Genomic DNA, 18,444 nt, shown 5'->3' on the forward strand with positions numbered 1-18,444 from the left:
TATTAAGCAAGTCAGTAACTACCGCTTTTGTAGAGTGAAGAATAAAAGAGAATTGCAGGGGCACTTGGGTGGCTCATCTGTTGAGTGTCTCCCTTTGGCTCAGGTCATGATCCTGCAGTCCTGGGATGGAGTCCTGCATCCAGCTTCTTGTTCAGTGGGGAGTCTGCTTCTCCCTCTCCCTTTGCCCCTCTTCCTGCTCCTGCTCTCCCTCAAATAAATAAATTATTTTATTTTTATTTTTTAAAAGGGCAATTGCAAAGTGGTGGAAGAGATCAGGAGGTTGTATATTTCTTTTTCTTTCTTTTTTTTTTTGGTCATCTAGTCATTATTTTGGCTTATGCTGAAATTGTCTTTGAATTTTCAAGACATTTAGCTCTATTCATGTTTTAGTTTACAAATCATTTTGAATGAAATGGTTGTTTTATGATAGTTATTTCATTGTTCATTTTATGATAGTTATTTCATTGTTCATCTGGCTTGTTATTGCAAGTTTTAGGTACTTCAGATAGTTAAAATTTGTGCTTAGTAACTCCTAAGAAATATAAAAGTATCTTGGGATCATGTGATTATTAGACTCATAATTTGTTGCTTTTAACAGTTGAATTTGTGATATAAAGTAGTACAGTGATTGACATAGCCAGATTTGAAACACATACTAACTTTAAACTCCTCTTCTTTCTATCAAGCCATGCTGTTTATTTACTGTAACACCTTATGTTTGACATAGAAGTTGAATTTGCATTTTCAGTACATAAATCTAGTTGTATGTCATTTTTGCCTCTCCTAAATTATTTATCATGATTAACCCTCTAATGCAATTAATAAAATTTACAGACATTTTTCTAATTACCTTTTTGGATATATTTTCTCTTACAGGGTTACATTTTGCCATCTGCCTTTCCAGAGTAAGTGGCTCTATGTGGGCACTGAGCGAGGTAATATACATATTGTCAATGTGGAGTCCTTCACACTCTCAGGCTACGTCATTATGTGGAATAAAGCCATTGAACTGTGAGTTTGAGTGCATATTCTGTATCTGAAAGTATCAGTCCCATATAGGATATCTTTATATAATAGCTTATCAGCAGATCCATGTGGAATTAAATATGTCAGACATTCTTGATATTAAAAACTGTTTATTAGCCTTTTCTAAACGTTATCCTACTAGCAGTTTGTAAATTTAAGTGCTTTATAATACAGATAGATATGTGAACATATGCATATATGACGTGTATGAATGTACAAACTATAGCACAAGTTTAGTGAAACAATTCTTTGGTGAAAAACACTCCAGTTTTTTTTTTTTTTTTTTCTGTATTTTTATCTTCTGGTTATTTTTCTTCCAAATGCTGCACATGCCCCACTAAATTGATTTCACAACCCACTGATGTGTTGCCACCAATGTTTAGAAAACATTGATCTAATCCATTACTTGATGTGTTTTAATAATCAACAAATATAATGTAAATGTTTGCAATGTAACATTACAGAATTTGAAAGTTAATTGTCTTTAATTTTGATAAAATGATTGTTTTCATTTAACAGTAACAAGAACAGGGCTGGGCTGAGCTATAAGGCCCTAAGGATCTTTAGCACTAACTTTGCACTCTGTTTTAGAATCTTATCTTTACATCTCATCTCAATTTTTTCTTATATTATTTAGATGTAAAAATCAAAGGATATCAGTAAGATTCATTTTTGGTATTTCTTTTTTTTAAAAAAATGGTTCTGTATTGTTGCATTGCACAGAATTTGACATAAAGATAAATTTGTAGCATCTCTCTTAAGTACCAGCAATAATGTATTATGGCTGGCTTTCCTTCCTGTGGCAGGGATGTATATCTCAGTTTCTTGGTACATAGTGTGCGTTTTTGCTGTTCTGAGTTGATCACAACATCCAGTGGGTAGGCCTAGTGCAGATGTCTGTATAGTTTCACAAAGGTTTCTCATGAAGTGGACTGGTGGTGTCTCAACCCTTGGAATTTATGAATGAATAGTGAGGTGCTTATTCCTACTGTATAGGCATAAGTTCAGCTCCATTCTTAGCTGTATGACTTGTTTTTCTCTGACCAAGTACAGTGGCATTACTTCTGTTGACATTTAAAAGAACATAATAGAATTTTTCCTATGTTTCATGTGAGCTATGGACCTGGATGAATGCTCCAATTGGAGGCAAGGGTTGAGTAAAGTAAGATAGTAATATTTTAGATGGTGCTTTATTTAAAAATATTAATTCTGAGGATTATAGCATGAGAATAGGGGTTTTTTTGATGCTAAAATACAAAATTGAAGATTTTTGCCTATATCAAAAGTATACTTGTATCAATGTCACTGTATTTTTTTCTGATTCCTGTTTTTTTTTTGTTTTTATTTAAATTCCAGTTAGTTAACACACAGTGTAATGTTAGTTTCATGTGCACACCCAATATGGTATTTCAACACCTCAGTACACCCAGTGCTCATTACAAATGCACTCCTTAATCCTGATCACCTATTAACCCATCCACCCACCCATAGTTTTACTCTGAGTCCTATCTTATCCATATTAAGAACTATACATCTCTAATTAATCACTTACTGAATCTTTTCCTCTTTTATAAATGTATCTTTATTTTCCATTCATTGTCTTCATTGTGATGAATATATAGTTGAATTGAAATTTTTAATTGAGAAAAAAACCCTGCTAACTTTCTATTTTAGGTCGTCTAAATCTCATCCAGGACCAGTTGTCCATATAAGTGATAACCCAATGGATGAAGGAAAGGTAGAATTTAAAAAAATATATATATTTATTAAATGCATACATTTTGGTATTTTTATAAATATACGAACCGTTCCAGTACCACATACATGTACCTTGCAAAATTGAGATTTCTAATAAAGGTTGTACATCAGAGATGTTCACTGGTTTATACATTATGAAGAAAAAGTGAAAGGATTAGAATCATTTACAGTTTTAAAGAACAAAAAACCCTAAGACAAATAAAATTTAATAAGCACAATTAAAAGTTACTAATTTACTTTTGGCCTATTAAGATTTTCTGGTAATCCTGGCAAAAACTGTTTTGGTTTTGAATTATTTTTAACACTTTAGTTATACAATTTTTTGTAGCATTTATCATATAATGCCTGACGTTAGAGTTGTCTGTGTCTCATCTCCCTTAAACTTTTCTTCATAGATATTATCTTAGATTAATAATGTAGATATTTTTTAAAAATAGTATTTCATTTTTTATATTCAAACTAGTTTCATAAATCAATATTTAGTTGTTATTTAGGTTTGTTAATACATTTAAAAATAATAAAATTTCCTTTTCCATGAATCTCTTTCCTAATTCAAATGTCTCTTAAGTAGTTATATTTAATGATACTTTTCTACTTACATAATTTTTTATACTGGCCTACATAACCATTAGAAAGTTTATTACTATCAGAAATCAGTGAAATGAGATTTCTAGATTTTGTGAAGGTTTTTTTCTTCCCTCAGTTGGTGGGAGTGGTCCAGCCTGTATGTTATGTTAACACTATTCTCTTATTTGCCACTAGGAAAACAAAAGGATAGCTATACTGTTTGAAGTTTGCTTGTAATCAGACAGAAGTATGTTTTGAGAGAAACTTCACAGGAAGCAAGTTATAGTCACCTGTACCTCTGTTTTCTTTGCTATAAAGTATTTGTTTAGAAGCCAAGACTTTGGGTGGAAGGCATGGCAAGAAGGTTGCATCTTCCCTCCCTTCTACCTGGATTCAGTCTCTAAGACATTTCAGTCCTTTCTTTGAAATGTCTCTTTTCTATTCAATGTCATTATGACCACTAAAGTTTAAGGTATTCCAACCCATTCATGAGCCATTTCCACATCAGTCTTCCTAGAATGCTGTTTTACTACTATTGCTCTCCTGTGGGAAAGCTTTCAGTGATTCTGCAGTAGCTGACAAATAAAAGTTTCCTTAAAACATGGCCTTAGGTTTCATTGTATTTCAGAACATCTTTACTTGAATGTTGTGCTGAAGCAAATAGTTTCCCAAAAGTGAGCTACTCTTTATTACCTCCATACCTCCTTTCTGTGAGTCCCTCTGTTTGGAATGCTTTCCCACTATTCTCTCTCTGCTGAATTCCTACCCACATTTTGTGGCTCAGATTAAATGTTTATCTTTCATGACATCTTTGCTGACCATCCTGACTAAAAATGCTTTCTCTTACTTCCAAATTCATTAGCATTTTAGTTGTACAAGTTTTATAGTTTTTGTCACATATTGTCATGTATTAGAAATATGTATGTCTCACCTTCCCTGAACTTGAAAGACTCCTATAGCATAGAGATAATATTTATAAAGGTTTATGTTTCCCACAGCATCCGACATATAAATAATAATGCCTCAATATAGACTTAATTTATTATGTAAATAAATTATATAAAACTGCTTATTTTAATCATCATTTTTTGAAACTTGTTATTCTCCTTAGTTCCCAGAATTAACCTCATTCAAACATTTTTGAAATACTAGAATAGATCAAATTGTCTAACCTTTGGTTTCTAATAGAAAAATCCACTTTATATCAGTGTATCTCTACTGTTTCCAAAAATCTTTGTGACAGTGTGTCGCTAAAGAAAGGTATAAGATGACAGGGCAGGTTCCTCCAAAGCTAACCTTACAGTAGCTGCCACAACATTAAGCAAAGGTTTTAGCTAGGGAAGGTTAGGTATTAGTGTAAAATTGCTCATGATGCTACCAGTAAAAACTACCACTCACTGAATTCTGCTTTGTTTTGGGCACTGTGCTTTCTACCTCTTATGCACTATTTTATTTGATCATTTAACAATTTTTAAGTTATTTATCTGCTGTAATTTACAGATGATGAGACAAAGACTTGGTGTCATTATATGTTCCAGAGGTACAAAGCTAGATGTTGATGGAGCTGGGATTTTGAATATGGATTGCTCTGATTTCAACCTCAGAATTATTAATGTTGTAGAGTTATATTCATATTTGGTATACTTACTAATGCTTTTTATGAGAGAAAAAATAAAAGGAAACTTAGTCAACAGTATATAAATTAACATCTCTGAATTATAAAAGATTCTAATAAGAATAAACATTGAAAGAATTTCCCAAGTTTAAATACCATATCTTTAAGTTAGCTCTTCTATTTTTTAACGTTTAGGAGATTACGTGGATGAAAGTCTAACCTGTTGGCATAGATTTCTGACATTCTTAAGGATGTTAGAGCTGTCTAGTGGGGTTAAAGCTTATTATAACTCTCTTATGTTATTAACACCTGGTTGGGTAAAATTATTTCCTTAATGTTACATGGCTACCAAGTAACAGATCTAAGACTAGAGCTCAAGTGACATGTGTCCTGAGCAGTCCAGTGCTGTTTACACTGTACATCAGCTCTTACATTTTATCCTTTTCCATCTCTTATTCCTAAAATTTCTCTATTATTTCCCCATCAAAAAAAGCTATGTCATGTATTTAAGGTATTTAGAAGGACTAGGAAAAGACAAAGGAAAAAAATACCAGTTTTTTCCTGGAAGGAGTATATATCTCACATTGCTAGGAAAGAAGTTTGTGTTAGCAAAATTAAATGTACTTCCTACTGAGGTGGGGAGTTTTGTTAGCTTTAGTGATTGCCCCTCCAAGTGCCCCTTTAGTCTGAAATCCTCTAAATTGCTATTTCATTAAAATTACTGAGACTACCTCAAGCTTTGTTCATACCCCCAATTGCATGAAGAAATATTGGCTCTCTACTAATCATTTAAATATTCATTAAATAGGTATTTATTGAGTGTCTACTGTGCACTCAGCAGGATATTAGAGACATATAGATGAAAACACATGTGCTAGCATAGGTGGAGGATCTTAGTCTATCTAGAAGAATTGGGGATGGGCTTACTCAAGGGAGCAATGCTAAATTGAGACTTAAAAATGAATAGGAAATCACTGAATGAATAAAAGGGAAGTTTCAAGCAAAGGGAATATTGAGATTTGAAAAATGCCAGGCTGAAGGGTTGTGGGCAGCAGAGGTTGGACAGACAGTGGACAGTTTGTAAAATAAGAACATGCATTCCATTCTGTAATTTACTCATTCACATAAAAATGTATTAAGTACCTGCAACATATCAGTCAGGCTCTGTGTCTTTTGGTGATGAACAAAATAAAACCAGTTCTTGCCTAAATAGACTAGTGTTATAGTCGATATGAGAATTCAAGGGTGCCTGGGTGGCTCAGTCAGTTAAGTGTTTGCCTTTAGTTCAGGTCTTTATTTCAGAGTCAGGCTCTCTGCTCAGCAGGGAGTCTGCTTCTCCCTCTCCCTCTGTCTCTCCCCCTCTACTTGTGATTTGTCTCTTGCTTTGTCTCTCATGTAAATAAATAAAATCTTTAAAAAAAAAGAGAGAGAGAGAGAGATTGAGAGTTCAGCTAAGGAAAAAGCCATTATTGTGTGCTGACCCTTCAGATTAAAAAATATACAGAGTACTGTTGGAGTACATGGAAATGAGATTGATTTACATTTGGTAGGTCAAGGAAGGCTACCCAGAGGAAGTGATGGCTAAAACAACATTGGAAGGATTAGTGGGATTGATCAGGTAAAGAGGATGACTTCAGATATGGCCCAGGTAGGAAGACAGCAAAGATAAGAGAAAGCATGAACTGAAAGATGTGCTGGAGTGTACTGGGTAAGAGGGATGTGACAAGGGACAAGGCTGTAGAGGTAAGCAGAGGTCAGACCATGATAAATCTTCTAGGTCATGTTACTCAGTTTGTACTCTATCCTAACAGTTATAGTAAGGCATTAAAAAAAATTTTTTTTGGCATTAAAATTTTTTTAAATAAAAGCATGAATTACATGATCATGCATTTTAGAATTGGTAAACACTAGCTACAGTCGGGAATGGATTTAAAAAGAGCAAGACTGGAGTCAGGGAGACCAGGGGACCAGAAGAGAAAACTTTGTGTCTTAAACTAGAAGAGAGGTATTGGGGGTGGGGGAAAGTAGAAAGATAATAGAGTGTAGTTTTAAAATTGATGATTTTACCTGACAAGGGAGACAGTAGAGTTAAGGATGACCCTCCCACCCCAAGGTTTTTGTCTGAGTGACTTAATGAGCACTAGGGAATACTGAGAGAGACATTGCAGTTAGGGAACACCAGAAAACGAGGGCAGGGAAAAAATAATGAATTCACTTTTAGACACATTTACATTGACATTCTTGTGGAGTAGATAAAGGGAGCTGTTGCCACTGGAATTATGGGTCTGAATCTTATGAGAGGAATCTAGTCTGGATTAGAACCTTCAGTAGATATATGAGTAAATGATATTGCCTGATAATGTGTTGAATTAGGAAAGTTTATAAACTCTAAAGCATACACAAATGTTAATTTTTATTAGTAATTTATGTCATATTAATGAAAATGTATACTCAGGACTTCAAAATGATACTATTTTCTTTCTCAATGATTAGTTATATATGTTAAGTCCCTAATCATCAAAGACATATAAACATGCAGTGCAGTATTCTCATTTGTCATTCCTGTGATTGGCAATGTGATGTTTAATTATAACTTTATACTTGAAGCATATGAATGATAATAGTTATCTTTATTGTCATCAAATAAATGTTTCACATAATATCAATCCTAGGTCATGTGGCATTTTCTTTTCTTACAGCTTTTGATTGGCTTTGAATCTGGAACAGTAGTGTTATGGGACCTCAAATCAAAGAAAGCCGACTACAGATACACATATGATGAGGTAATAAGATTGTTTTTGCTAATCAAACATTTTTATCATTTTTCTAATTCAGAGCAACTTCTCTAAGAACTTAGTTGGTGATTTTAGTTGAGGCAACCTTTGTAATTGCAATAAAAGACTTTTTTACTTTTATATAATAGATAATCACATAGCTCAAAAGATTAAAGAAAATCTCTTTTCCACCTCTGTCATTTGGCTATCCCGTCCCTTAACTCCTGGTACCAGTGTTCCCAGTTTCTCATTCTTCTAGAGGCATTCTAGAACTCTTCTAGAGTTTCTCAAAGACTAGATTTTTCTGGTTCCATCCCTCTTGTGTTTCACATCTTTTTTTGTCCTTAGATTTTCTATAAACTGGTTTACTGAGGCTTGATCAAATTTGGATTCATTTTTCATTTTAAGCCAGACTTCTTAAATGATGCTGGTACCCTTATATCAGTTGGAGAGTTCATGTCTGTGAGGTTAGCAGCCGGTGCTGTTCAAGGCCTAGATTTATCAATGCATAGAGGTTGCAAAATGAAGATGTTCTGATTCTGTAATTCCGCTCAGACACTTGATAAAAAAAAGAAAACTTCTCTCCTGCTATTTGGTTAAATAGTAGTATAGTTAATAAAGGAAAGAATAAATGATTCTTTGCTTTTATTTTAGTGTTTACTCTAAAGGAGTGTTCTGTAGTAATTCCAATGGTGACCAATTTGTTCTTGCTTTTAGTTTCACTATGTACTTGAAAATTTAAACGTATTTGTGCTTCAGTACATTGAAGTTGTTGTCCTTATTGATTTTCAAATTCTCCCATTTTGGTCCATGAGCCTCCTTTTCTTGATTCCTGTGTTCTTTGGTGATAATAGTCTTGGATATCTTCCTTTCTATCTGTTATTTTAAAAAGTATAACTATTAATCTTGTATTTTTTTGTTTCAAATTTAGAATAAATTTTTTTTTCTTAGGAATTGTGGCTTCTTCCAGTGTGAAATGGTATCTGGTAACTGTAATCTGGGGATTAGTAGGGTCATGATTTCTAATTCAATGATTAGAACTAGGAAGTGTATGTGGTTTTGCTTGCTTATAAGATAAAATATGTCATGTCTTTGTAATGATGCTTTCAGTTACTTAAAACAGCAGACTATATTGAGTAACTATAATAATACGTGGTATAGTTTATAAATATGTGCATGTGATCTTTGTAAGCATGCTAAAAAAGAATGTCCCTTGTTTTCATAGCTGCATACTTTTTTTTCATACTTTGTTTTTAAGGTTTTTGGTTACTAAGCACTGTGTGATTCACTAATCAAGATCTTAAAAGTATTTAAGAAAAAGATCTTAAAAGTATAAAAAACAATATTTTAAATGAAAGGTTCTTTTAATTTCATTGGAAGTTTTGTCCTATAAGTCTATATTAAAATCAGAGCAGGTTTTAAAAATTCGCTTTTTTTGTTTTGCTTCTTATAAATTTAAATATTAACCTTGGCTTTAGCCATTATGGAATCACAGGGAGTGGATTTATCCTCTTGCCTTAAGCAAATACACTGGAAAAATAAATAAAAAAAACATTTTTTAGAAATTAGCAGGTATTAAGAGCAAAGATTCCAACTGCTGGGGCGCCGTCCATTTCTGTTAGGAAGGACGTTAGGTTTCAGGTAGGTGTTAAGGAGAATAATTACCATGACTTCAAGTGCTTTGATGAAACCTCAGATTCGAGGCCTCTGGCCGAGAGTCTGCAATTTCATATCGTTGGAGCCTTTGCTGTATCCCTGGGGTTGCAGCTTTCTATAAATTTGCTGTGGCTGAACCAAGAAAGAAGGCATATGCAGATTTCTACAGAAATTATGATTCTATGAAAGATTTTGAGGAGGTAAAGAAGGCTGGTATCTTTCAGAGTGCAAAGTGAATTTGGAATACAAAGAATTTCTTTGGGTTGCGTTTCGTTGAAGCTTGTCACTGACTGTTCTGTGTTCCTGAGCTATGAAACACAAACACTGGGTTATGGAATAGTTTCTCTTAATAAACAACTAAAAAAAAAAAGAAAAGAAAAGAAAAAAGAACAGAGATTTCCATAGAGGGGAGACAAACAAGGTAGCCATTTAGTTGCCTTAGCTTATGGCCTAGAGGTTTTCAAGGTCTCTACATAAAGGAGAAACTTAGGTGGAAGCTCAATAGTCTCTTTGGGTTGAGGAGACAGAATAGAGAAACTGGGTAAGCCAAGATATTTGTAGCCTATAAGGCACTATACCAAAGGATAGGGAACTACCTAGAGAGAGTTTAAAAATATATAGGGAACCCCCCACCCTGAGTCTTCAGGTAAATACTGATTAGTGTGTGGGTGTGAGGCTTTGAAAAGATCCACTAGAAAGAAATAGGTAAAACAGTTGTCACAGCACACAAGGCCAAGAATAGCTCACATTTGCAATAGAGTGGAGAACACCTTGTAATGCACAGGGCATCCGGAAGAGTACTCAGAAAGGTATTGCCTCAGTAGTGGGGCTTCCCTAACCCTACACTAAAGACTCACCTACCTGGATTAACAAAGCTTAAAAGCAAGCCTTTAGAAGTCTAAACTGATTTCAGATAATACAACTATTCTAAAAGGTTCAAAAGTATTCCAAAGAATATAATAATAACCTACCATAAATTTCATAATAATTAGCATCCAGATAAAAATTTGAGGCATAGAAAGAAGCCAGAAAGTATGATGCAAAATAAAAAGAAAATCCAGTCAATAGAATCAAACTCAGAAATGACACGATACAATTAGTAGACAAGTATATTAAAATAAATGTTACTAAATAGGTTCCATATGCTCCAGAAGGTAAATGAAAGCATAAACATGCTGAGAAAGGACAGGGAAGAATTGAAAAACCCAAGTGGAATCTCTAGAGATGAAGAAGTAAAATGAGATAAAAAATACTCTGATCAAATCAAAAGGTTTGATCTTGCAGAAGGAAAGATTGATGAACTTGAAGGCATAGCAGTGAAACTACTCAATATGAAAGATGGGCAGAAAAGGACAGAAAGAGTGAACTGTGGTTCAGCTTCAGGCAGACTAATGTTTGTGTAATAATCCCAGCAGAGGGAACATGGAAAGTATATTTGAAGAAATAATGACCTAAAGTTTTCCAAATTTGATGAAAAATATAAATCCTATCAACTAATAGGATGTATAGAGATCACAGAAGTTCTGTGAACTCAAAGCTGAAGGAAAATGAAGGAAAGCTATATAAAAGCACATATTTCAGTTACTTAAAATTAGAACTAGTGATACAGAAAATCTTAAAAGGCAAGCGGGGCAGGGGGAAGGGAACACATTAAATACAGAGTAACAAATATAAAAATAATAGCAAATGATTTCTTTACAAACAGTGCAAGCCAGAACACACTAGAACAATACCTTTATGGTACTGAAGGAAAAATATTGTCAACTTAGCATTTTATGTTCAAAAAATTATCTTTGAAAACAAAACAAAAATGCTTTTACACACTTTAAAAACTCAAAGAATTCTTCACTTGCAGACCTTCGCAGCAAGCCACATTAAAAAGGTTTTCATGCAGCATGCAAGTGATATAATTGGAAATATGATCTACTCAAAGGAATAAAGGACACCAGCAATGGTAGATATGTAGATAGATATAAAAGCTTTTTAATTTTTTAAATTCTCTTTAAAAGATAATCACAGGAATTAGAAATGATAAAAATGCATTGTAGGATTTCTGACATATAGAATTAAAATCAGACAATAGTAGCACAAAGGTCAGGAGACAGAATCTTTTTGTAAGGTTATTATGCTGTACCTGAAGTGTTCATTACTTGAAGGTGGACTAGGATAAAGATTTATGCGATAAATCCTAAAGGAAATACAGTAACCCAAATAGGTAAGCCAAAGAGGAATATAAAATGAAATTTTAAAAATACTCAATCCATGGGCAGCCCCGGTGGCTCAGCGGTTTAGTGCCACTTTCGGCCCAGGGCGTGATCTTTGAGATGCGGAATCAAGTCCCACGTCGGGCTTCCTGCATGGAGCCTGCTTCTCCCTCTGCCTGTGTCTCGGCCTCTCTCTCTCTGTGTCTCTCATGAATAAATAATTAAAATCTTAAAAAATTCAATCCAAGGTAGGCAGAAGAGGAAAAGGGGAACAAAGAACAGATGGGGGAGATAGAAAAAAAATAGCAGGGCAACAGATTTAGATCAGCTATGTCAGTGATCATATTAAATGCAGTCATTTAAATACCCCAAATAAATGGCAGAGATCTTCAAATTAGATCACAAAACAAGATCAGACGCTACGCTATTAGAAACCCACTTTAAATATAAAAACCCAGAAGTGTTAAGCAAAAAGTAAAAGCACCAAATTAGAAGAGTGCTAAAATGGCTGTATTGATATCTGAGCACTCTCTTCAACATCAGAGTGCCATTCAAGGACATGTGGAACATTCACCAAAATGGACCTTAGTTTGTGCCATAAAATAAGTCATTATAATTTTAGAAAAATTGAAATTATTAAAAATATGTTCCTTTAATATAATAGAATTTAAAATTGATAAGATGATACATGAAAAATCTACAAATATTTGAAAGTGAAACAATATAATTTTAAATGTCCCATGAGTCAAAGAAGAAACAGAAAATGAAAACGTATTTTAAACTTAAAAAAAGTGGAAATATGATATGGAGGTCTATGAAATGCTACTGAAGTATTCAGTGTGGCATTAAGTGTTTTTGTTAGAAAATGAGAAGTCTCAAATCAATGGCCTCAGCTTCCACCATGAACAAGAAGAGCAAATTAAAACCAGAGTAAGCGGTAGAATGGAAATAACAAATTAATGAAACAGATAACATAAAAACAATAGAGAAAATTGGTAAACACACAGCCACAGGGATAGCAAAAAGGAGAAAAGGCATAAATTACCATAACAGGCCCGAAAAAGGAGATATTACTTCAATTTTTAGAGAAATGCAAAAAGACTGGTAAGGAAATATGTGCAATTTCATACTAATAATTCAACAATTTAAATAAAGTGGGCAAATGCCTTACAAGACACCAAATTCCTTAAAAGTACCAAATCTTCTAGGAGAAATAGTTAACCTGAGTAGCTTTATATTTATTAAAGAAATTAAATTTTTAATGAAAATGTTTCCCATGAAGAAACTCCAGGTTGAGAGGCTTTTTATTAAATAGTACTCACAGTACCCAAACTCCTTCCAGAAATGGAGGAGGGCACACTTCCCAGTTCATCTTGCAAGGGCAGCATTATCTTCATATCAAAGCCTGACAAATTATAAGAAAGCTACAGACTAGTGAACAGATATGCAATAGAGAGGCAAAGTCATAAAATTTATTCTTAATAAATAATAACATATAAAATGACTAAATCTTATGTTTAAATAATAGTGCTGTGGATATAAGATCTAACTTCTAACTTCACCTGTTCTTAAGCAAACTAAGTGAAAATTTCTGACTATATTTCTGTGAGTTCATTCATGCTCTTTTATGCTGTTGGTTCATATAAAAATGCTTTATATTTGATTCTTAATGCAGATTGCCAAGTGTGTAATTTTAGAAATCAAAGAAATTATTAATTCTCACTAATGAGGGTTAAAACTTTAAGAGCTTCACAAAATCCCACCCCTACAACACCCCTTCCCCCAATATTTACTTTCTACCAAGGATGTATTACTCCAGTCAAATTCATTTTTATTAAACTGGGGCAAATAGTGTTATAATATTGATTCTGAACATTTCCAGTATAATAAAAGTTCTTAGTGCATTTTTAATTGTTCATTTGGTTTCTTGAGGATGATTTACATGGGTGGGAGTAATGGAAACAGAAATTCATCTTTACCCTTAACCTTTAGTTGCTTTGTGTAGCCATAGTTAGTACTTTTTGAATTGACAAACTCCCCTGGTTTTATGTCTAAATAATAGATTTTCAGTGTACTTGAATAGTATCCCTAATTTTCTACAGAAATTTTCTGCATAGGGTATTTCAATCTATATAAACTTACATTTCTGCAATGAACATTTCATTCCTTTTAGGCTATAAATAGTATTAAGATATTAGTACTCTGTTTTATAAGTAATATGTTGGCAGAAATAAAATATAGCATTATTGATGTTTTAAGACAGTAATTTAGTACTTATCAAAGCTATTTTAATGGTTACTCTTTGTCATATCTAGAGTTGATCAGTGACTTTTTTATTCTGGTTTCATGTTGTTTTTTTTTCTAGTAAACTGAGAAACCACAGATAGAAATATAGGTAATAAAAAAGTTCGTACATTGCTAGCTCTTGTGAGTACATTTATCTCAAAACTGTCAGTCTTTTAAAAAAGAATATTGAAATAATATGTTTGTAACTCACAGCATTGGACTCCTTAACAGCTTTTAAAAAATTATGTTTTATCCTATAGATACTCACTGAAGCATTTATTCCTTTAAGGTCTTTCTTTTCAATGTTTAGAGAGGTGCTTTTAATATTTACAACAGCTTATTTTCTGTTAATTTTCTCTCTTCCTCTCCCCTCCCTCCCTTCCCTTCCCCTCTTCTCCCCTCTCCTTCCCTCTCCTCTCTCCTCCTCTTTCCTCTCTCCCCAAGGATGAAACAGTGCTTAGAAAAATGAATAATTTGTTCACATTTTCAAAATTTCTAAGAGAGTTCCATTTGGATTCTTTTTTTTAATGGAAATGGCAGTGTTTTCAATTTATGCCTGTTAATACTTTTAAGTTATAAATCACTGAATATCCAATATATAATAATTTTGTCAACTATTTTACAAAAATGTATTATTCTATACTTATCTTAATTATACAGTATTACTGTTGTCTCCTTCCTACAATGGAAATATTAAAATGTTCATAAGTTAAAATACTAGGGCCAAAGCTGTACAATATAATGTATTATTCAAATATACAAGAAATAATCCAGTGCTCTATGCATTTACTTTGTTATTCGATAACATGAGAATAATCAAACTAGAGTGTTTTCGATATTTCCTTTCCATGTATATGCAAGCATTATAAATTAAAATTAAGTGTGTATTATAAAATTTTTTTCTTTTATCATTCAGTAACATTTTCTAAAGTTTTAGGAATAGTAATTATACTAGCAATCAATATTGCTTTTGGATATAATATTAAGATCTTATTTTCTAGGGGAAGAGAAATAATTTTTGGTATAAGTCTGCTAAAAGAATGTTTATCAGTTTATATATAATGTAGGAGAGGCTGGACTAAGATTTATATGCAGCCTTTACTATGAAGTGATTCTAACGATACTGATCAGTTTGCAGAATGAGTAAATAGGGAATTTATTTAATTTCCCCAGTATTTTGAGTTAGTGTGATTGTAAAATTTGATAGGTAAATAGCTAGCTAGCCTGTTATCTTTCCAGAAAATTACTCTTTAAGATGCTCTTGATAAAAATAGCACAGAGCATCTTATATACTACTTTTGCCAGAGCCTAATAATGAGATGTCACAGTTTTAAAAAAGAAAGAAAATTGCAGAAATAAATCATGTATACTGCATGCAAAAGTTTATATTTGGTTATTCTTTTGTGTAGTATTTTCTGGTATTTGTTTCTCTCTGTTATCCAAAATAATTATGAACCCATTGCTCCTTATAATTAGTTAGCATTTATTTTTAGAATAGTTAACAACTTAATACTATCTTAAAAGTAAATGGTACTTTTAAACAAAAATATATGATTTTCTTTAGCAAAGTAGAAATATTCTCCATAAATATTATACATTTGTATATGATATATTTATATGCATAAGATTAGAATGTTTTTATTTATAAATGACACTTCAAACACACTGAAGCTCTCTTGTATTTCCTTTATCACTTAAAAAAATATTTAAAAGCTTTGTAAAGCTCTTTAGCTCTACTCATAGTATACAGAAATAATTTCATCTGTTAAGGCTAATAAAGGGATTATTTTAAGTTTGAGTTTGTGGAATATCGTATGTGTATCTTGGAATAAACTTATTACTGTTACAAGATTTTATTTAGGCGCTGCCTGAATGGCTCAGTCAGTTAAGCATCCGACTTTTGATTTCTGCTCAGGTCATGATCTCAGGGTCATTAGGTCAAGCTCTGAGTTGGGTTCCATGCTTAACACAAAGTCTGCTGGAGATTCTCTCTCCCACTGCCCTTCCCTTGTGCATGTGGGCAGTCTCTTTCTCTCTCTTTCTCTCTTTCTCTCTCTTTCTAAAATAAGTGAATAAACCTTAAAAAAGGATTTTACTTAGAAATTTGTTAGAGATACTTTGAACTTGAAACATTGTATTAAATATTGGCATTTAGAGACTCAGCTAATTGGCTTTATCCACCTTCATTTATATTTTAAAATATCCATATTGTTTTAAATAATATATGAGGAACCCAAATAAATGGACATTGAACAAGATTATAGGAAATGTTGACTTGTACGAAAGTGGAATTCAGTTACATGGTTTTATACTGTACTTAGCAGTTCTGCCTTCCAGTAGGGCAATTTTATTTTATTTTTTTTAATTTTTTATTTATTTATGATAGTCACAGAGAGAGAGAGAGAGAGAGAGGCAGAGACATAGGCAGAGGGAGAAGCAGGCTCCATGCACCGGAGCCCAATGTGGGATTCGATCCCGGGTCTCTAGGATCGCACCCTGAGCCAAAGGCAGGCGCTAAACCGCTGCACCACCCAGGGATACCCCCAGTAGGGCAATTTTAAAGTCAATTGACCATTAGGAACTAGAAGTGTATCAACTTGAGTTGAAAAGAAATAATTTAAAGAGCAGAAATAATACTGATTGTGTATAACTTGGTATTTAGATTTTGTTTCTAAAGATGGAATTCTTCACTCTTTTATAGGCTATTCACTCGGTTGCTTGGCATCATGAGGGAAAACAGTTTATTTGCAGTCATTCAGATGGCACCTTGACTATATGGAATGTGAGGTCCCCAGCTAAGCCTATGCAGACAATCACTCCGCATGGTAAGAACATACTCCTTTTGAACACTACATAAATTGTCATGCACAGTAAACTCTTTTGAGTTTGCATTTGGATTTATTTTTGAGGATAAGAATGAATTTTCTTTCATTTTGTGGAAATTAAAAATATTTACATGTATAGAAATAAAATGTAACAACCAGGTAATAAAATCTCAACTATATTTACAATTGAAATTTCAAATTTGAACCTTGAGAAAATGAATGGAATATTATATTCTGAATATTGTTTGTCTAGTAGTCCAGAAAGTAAATAATTTTGTGAATAATACAGAACTTACTGTAAGCCTTTGTCATCCTAAAGTTATCAATTGCAGGTTGCTAATATGCGCGCGCGCATATGCACACACACATATAACAGTGTGCGGAAACACTTTAAACTCTACAGAAGGAAAAAAAAAACAACTCTACAGAAGGTAATTTTATGCATTAAAGTATTATCTCAAAGGTCTCTAAGATCACTCTAAGTTTAATGATTTACCAGTAAGACTCACAGGACTCAGCAAAATGGTGAAGAGCAAAAATCAGCAAAGGGAAAACATACATGCAATAAAAGTGTAAACTAACCCAGCCTCAAGCTACCAATAGTCCTCTCCCAGTAGAGTTACACAGGACATGCTTACTTCCTCTAGCAATGAGCTATTACCTGATGTGTGAGATGTTGTCTACCTTGGAAGCTCATTTGAACCCAGGAGCCCAGAGTTTTTAATTGGAATCAGTCCATGGGTACTGTCTTCTTTAGCACATACCAAAATTTCAGATTCCCAGAAGGAAAGCAGGGATTGTTCATAAATTGTTTTGTTCATACAAACAGCTTGGACATAGTGTGCCACCCTTATCAGTCTGGAAATGGTGGAAACTATCTCAAAAGCCAGTTACCAGATGCCAACCAAGAGCTAACATTGCAAGCCAACCTTTCTAGGGATAGCAGTTTCAAGTTTGCTGTGTTTTCTGCACAAAATCTATCTATAAAACCCATAAGATTTTATTAAAGTGTTTATGAACTGATTATGAAGACCTTCCTTGAGTTTTGGATGAATCTTAGGAATTTGCATTTCTTTATTAATCTGCATTTTCACCCTAAGAGATTCTTAACCAGTGAATTTAGGGAGATTAATGGAACTGTTCTTTACATCTTAGTTTATTGAAGAATATCCTTGTGGTATTGCTAATATTTCATTGTTTGCTTTAAAATTATCAGTGCCCACTTTAAAGAAAATATTGATCCATTCTGAATTATTACAACATAGAAAATAAGGAAAGATAAATCTTTAACTTTAGTATCTGTGGCATAGTGGGGTTTTAGAGTTATTTGTTTTCTAGGAAAAATAGTAATTCATAAAGCTACACATTGTGGTATACTTTACCACTGCTTTATGGGAGCAGTGATCTAGAAAAGCCCTTATTTTAAATTTGCTCTGGGTCTATGCATGCACCAGAGGATAGCCGTTATGATTAAGGTTCCAGGTTTTCTTAATATATTTTCATTCTTTATTCTGTTAGTGCCTTGTTCCCTAATTTTGTTGATATTCCTGAGAATTCCCATAAATTTTAGGATTTCCTAAGACCTCTAGAATTTAGGAATCCTGAAAACCAAAAAAGTAGATGATTAGTTTTAAAAACTTTCCAGGGTGAAAAAAAAAAAAAAAAAAAAAAACTTTCCAGGGTGCCTGGGTGGCTTAGCAGTTGAGTATCTGACTTCAGCCCAGCGTGATCCT

General features: G+C 33.2%; 1 protein-coding gene and 1 pseudogene across 3 annotated transcripts in view; both read left to right on the plus strand.

Annotated features, from left to right (window-relative positions):
- STXBP5 (syntaxin binding protein 5) overlaps positions 1-18,444 on the plus strand; it is a 168,291-nt gene that overhangs the window by 47,683 nt on the left and 102,164 nt on the right. For all 3 annotated transcript variants that reach the window (XM_041740439.1, XM_041740441.1, XM_041740447.1), the window contains exons 5-8: positions 877-1,011; positions 2,701-2,764; positions 7,666-7,749; positions 16,588-16,711. In XM_041740439.1, coding sequence (XP_041596373.1) covers positions 877-1,011; positions 2,701-2,764; positions 7,666-7,749; positions 16,588-16,711 — 407 coding nt within the window. The remainder of the gene's footprint in view (positions 1-876; positions 1,012-2,700; positions 2,765-7,665; positions 7,750-16,587; positions 16,712-18,444) is intronic.
- On the plus strand, positions 8,641-11,705 carry LOC121482593 (annotated as a pseudogene).

The sequence above is a fragment of the Vulpes lagopus genome, chromosome 2 (assembly GCF_018345385.1).
Source record: "Vulpes lagopus strain Blue_001 chromosome 2, ASM1834538v1, whole genome shotgun sequence".
NCBI classification, from domain to species: domain Eukaryota; kingdom Metazoa; phylum Chordata; class Mammalia; order Carnivora; family Canidae; genus Vulpes; species Vulpes lagopus.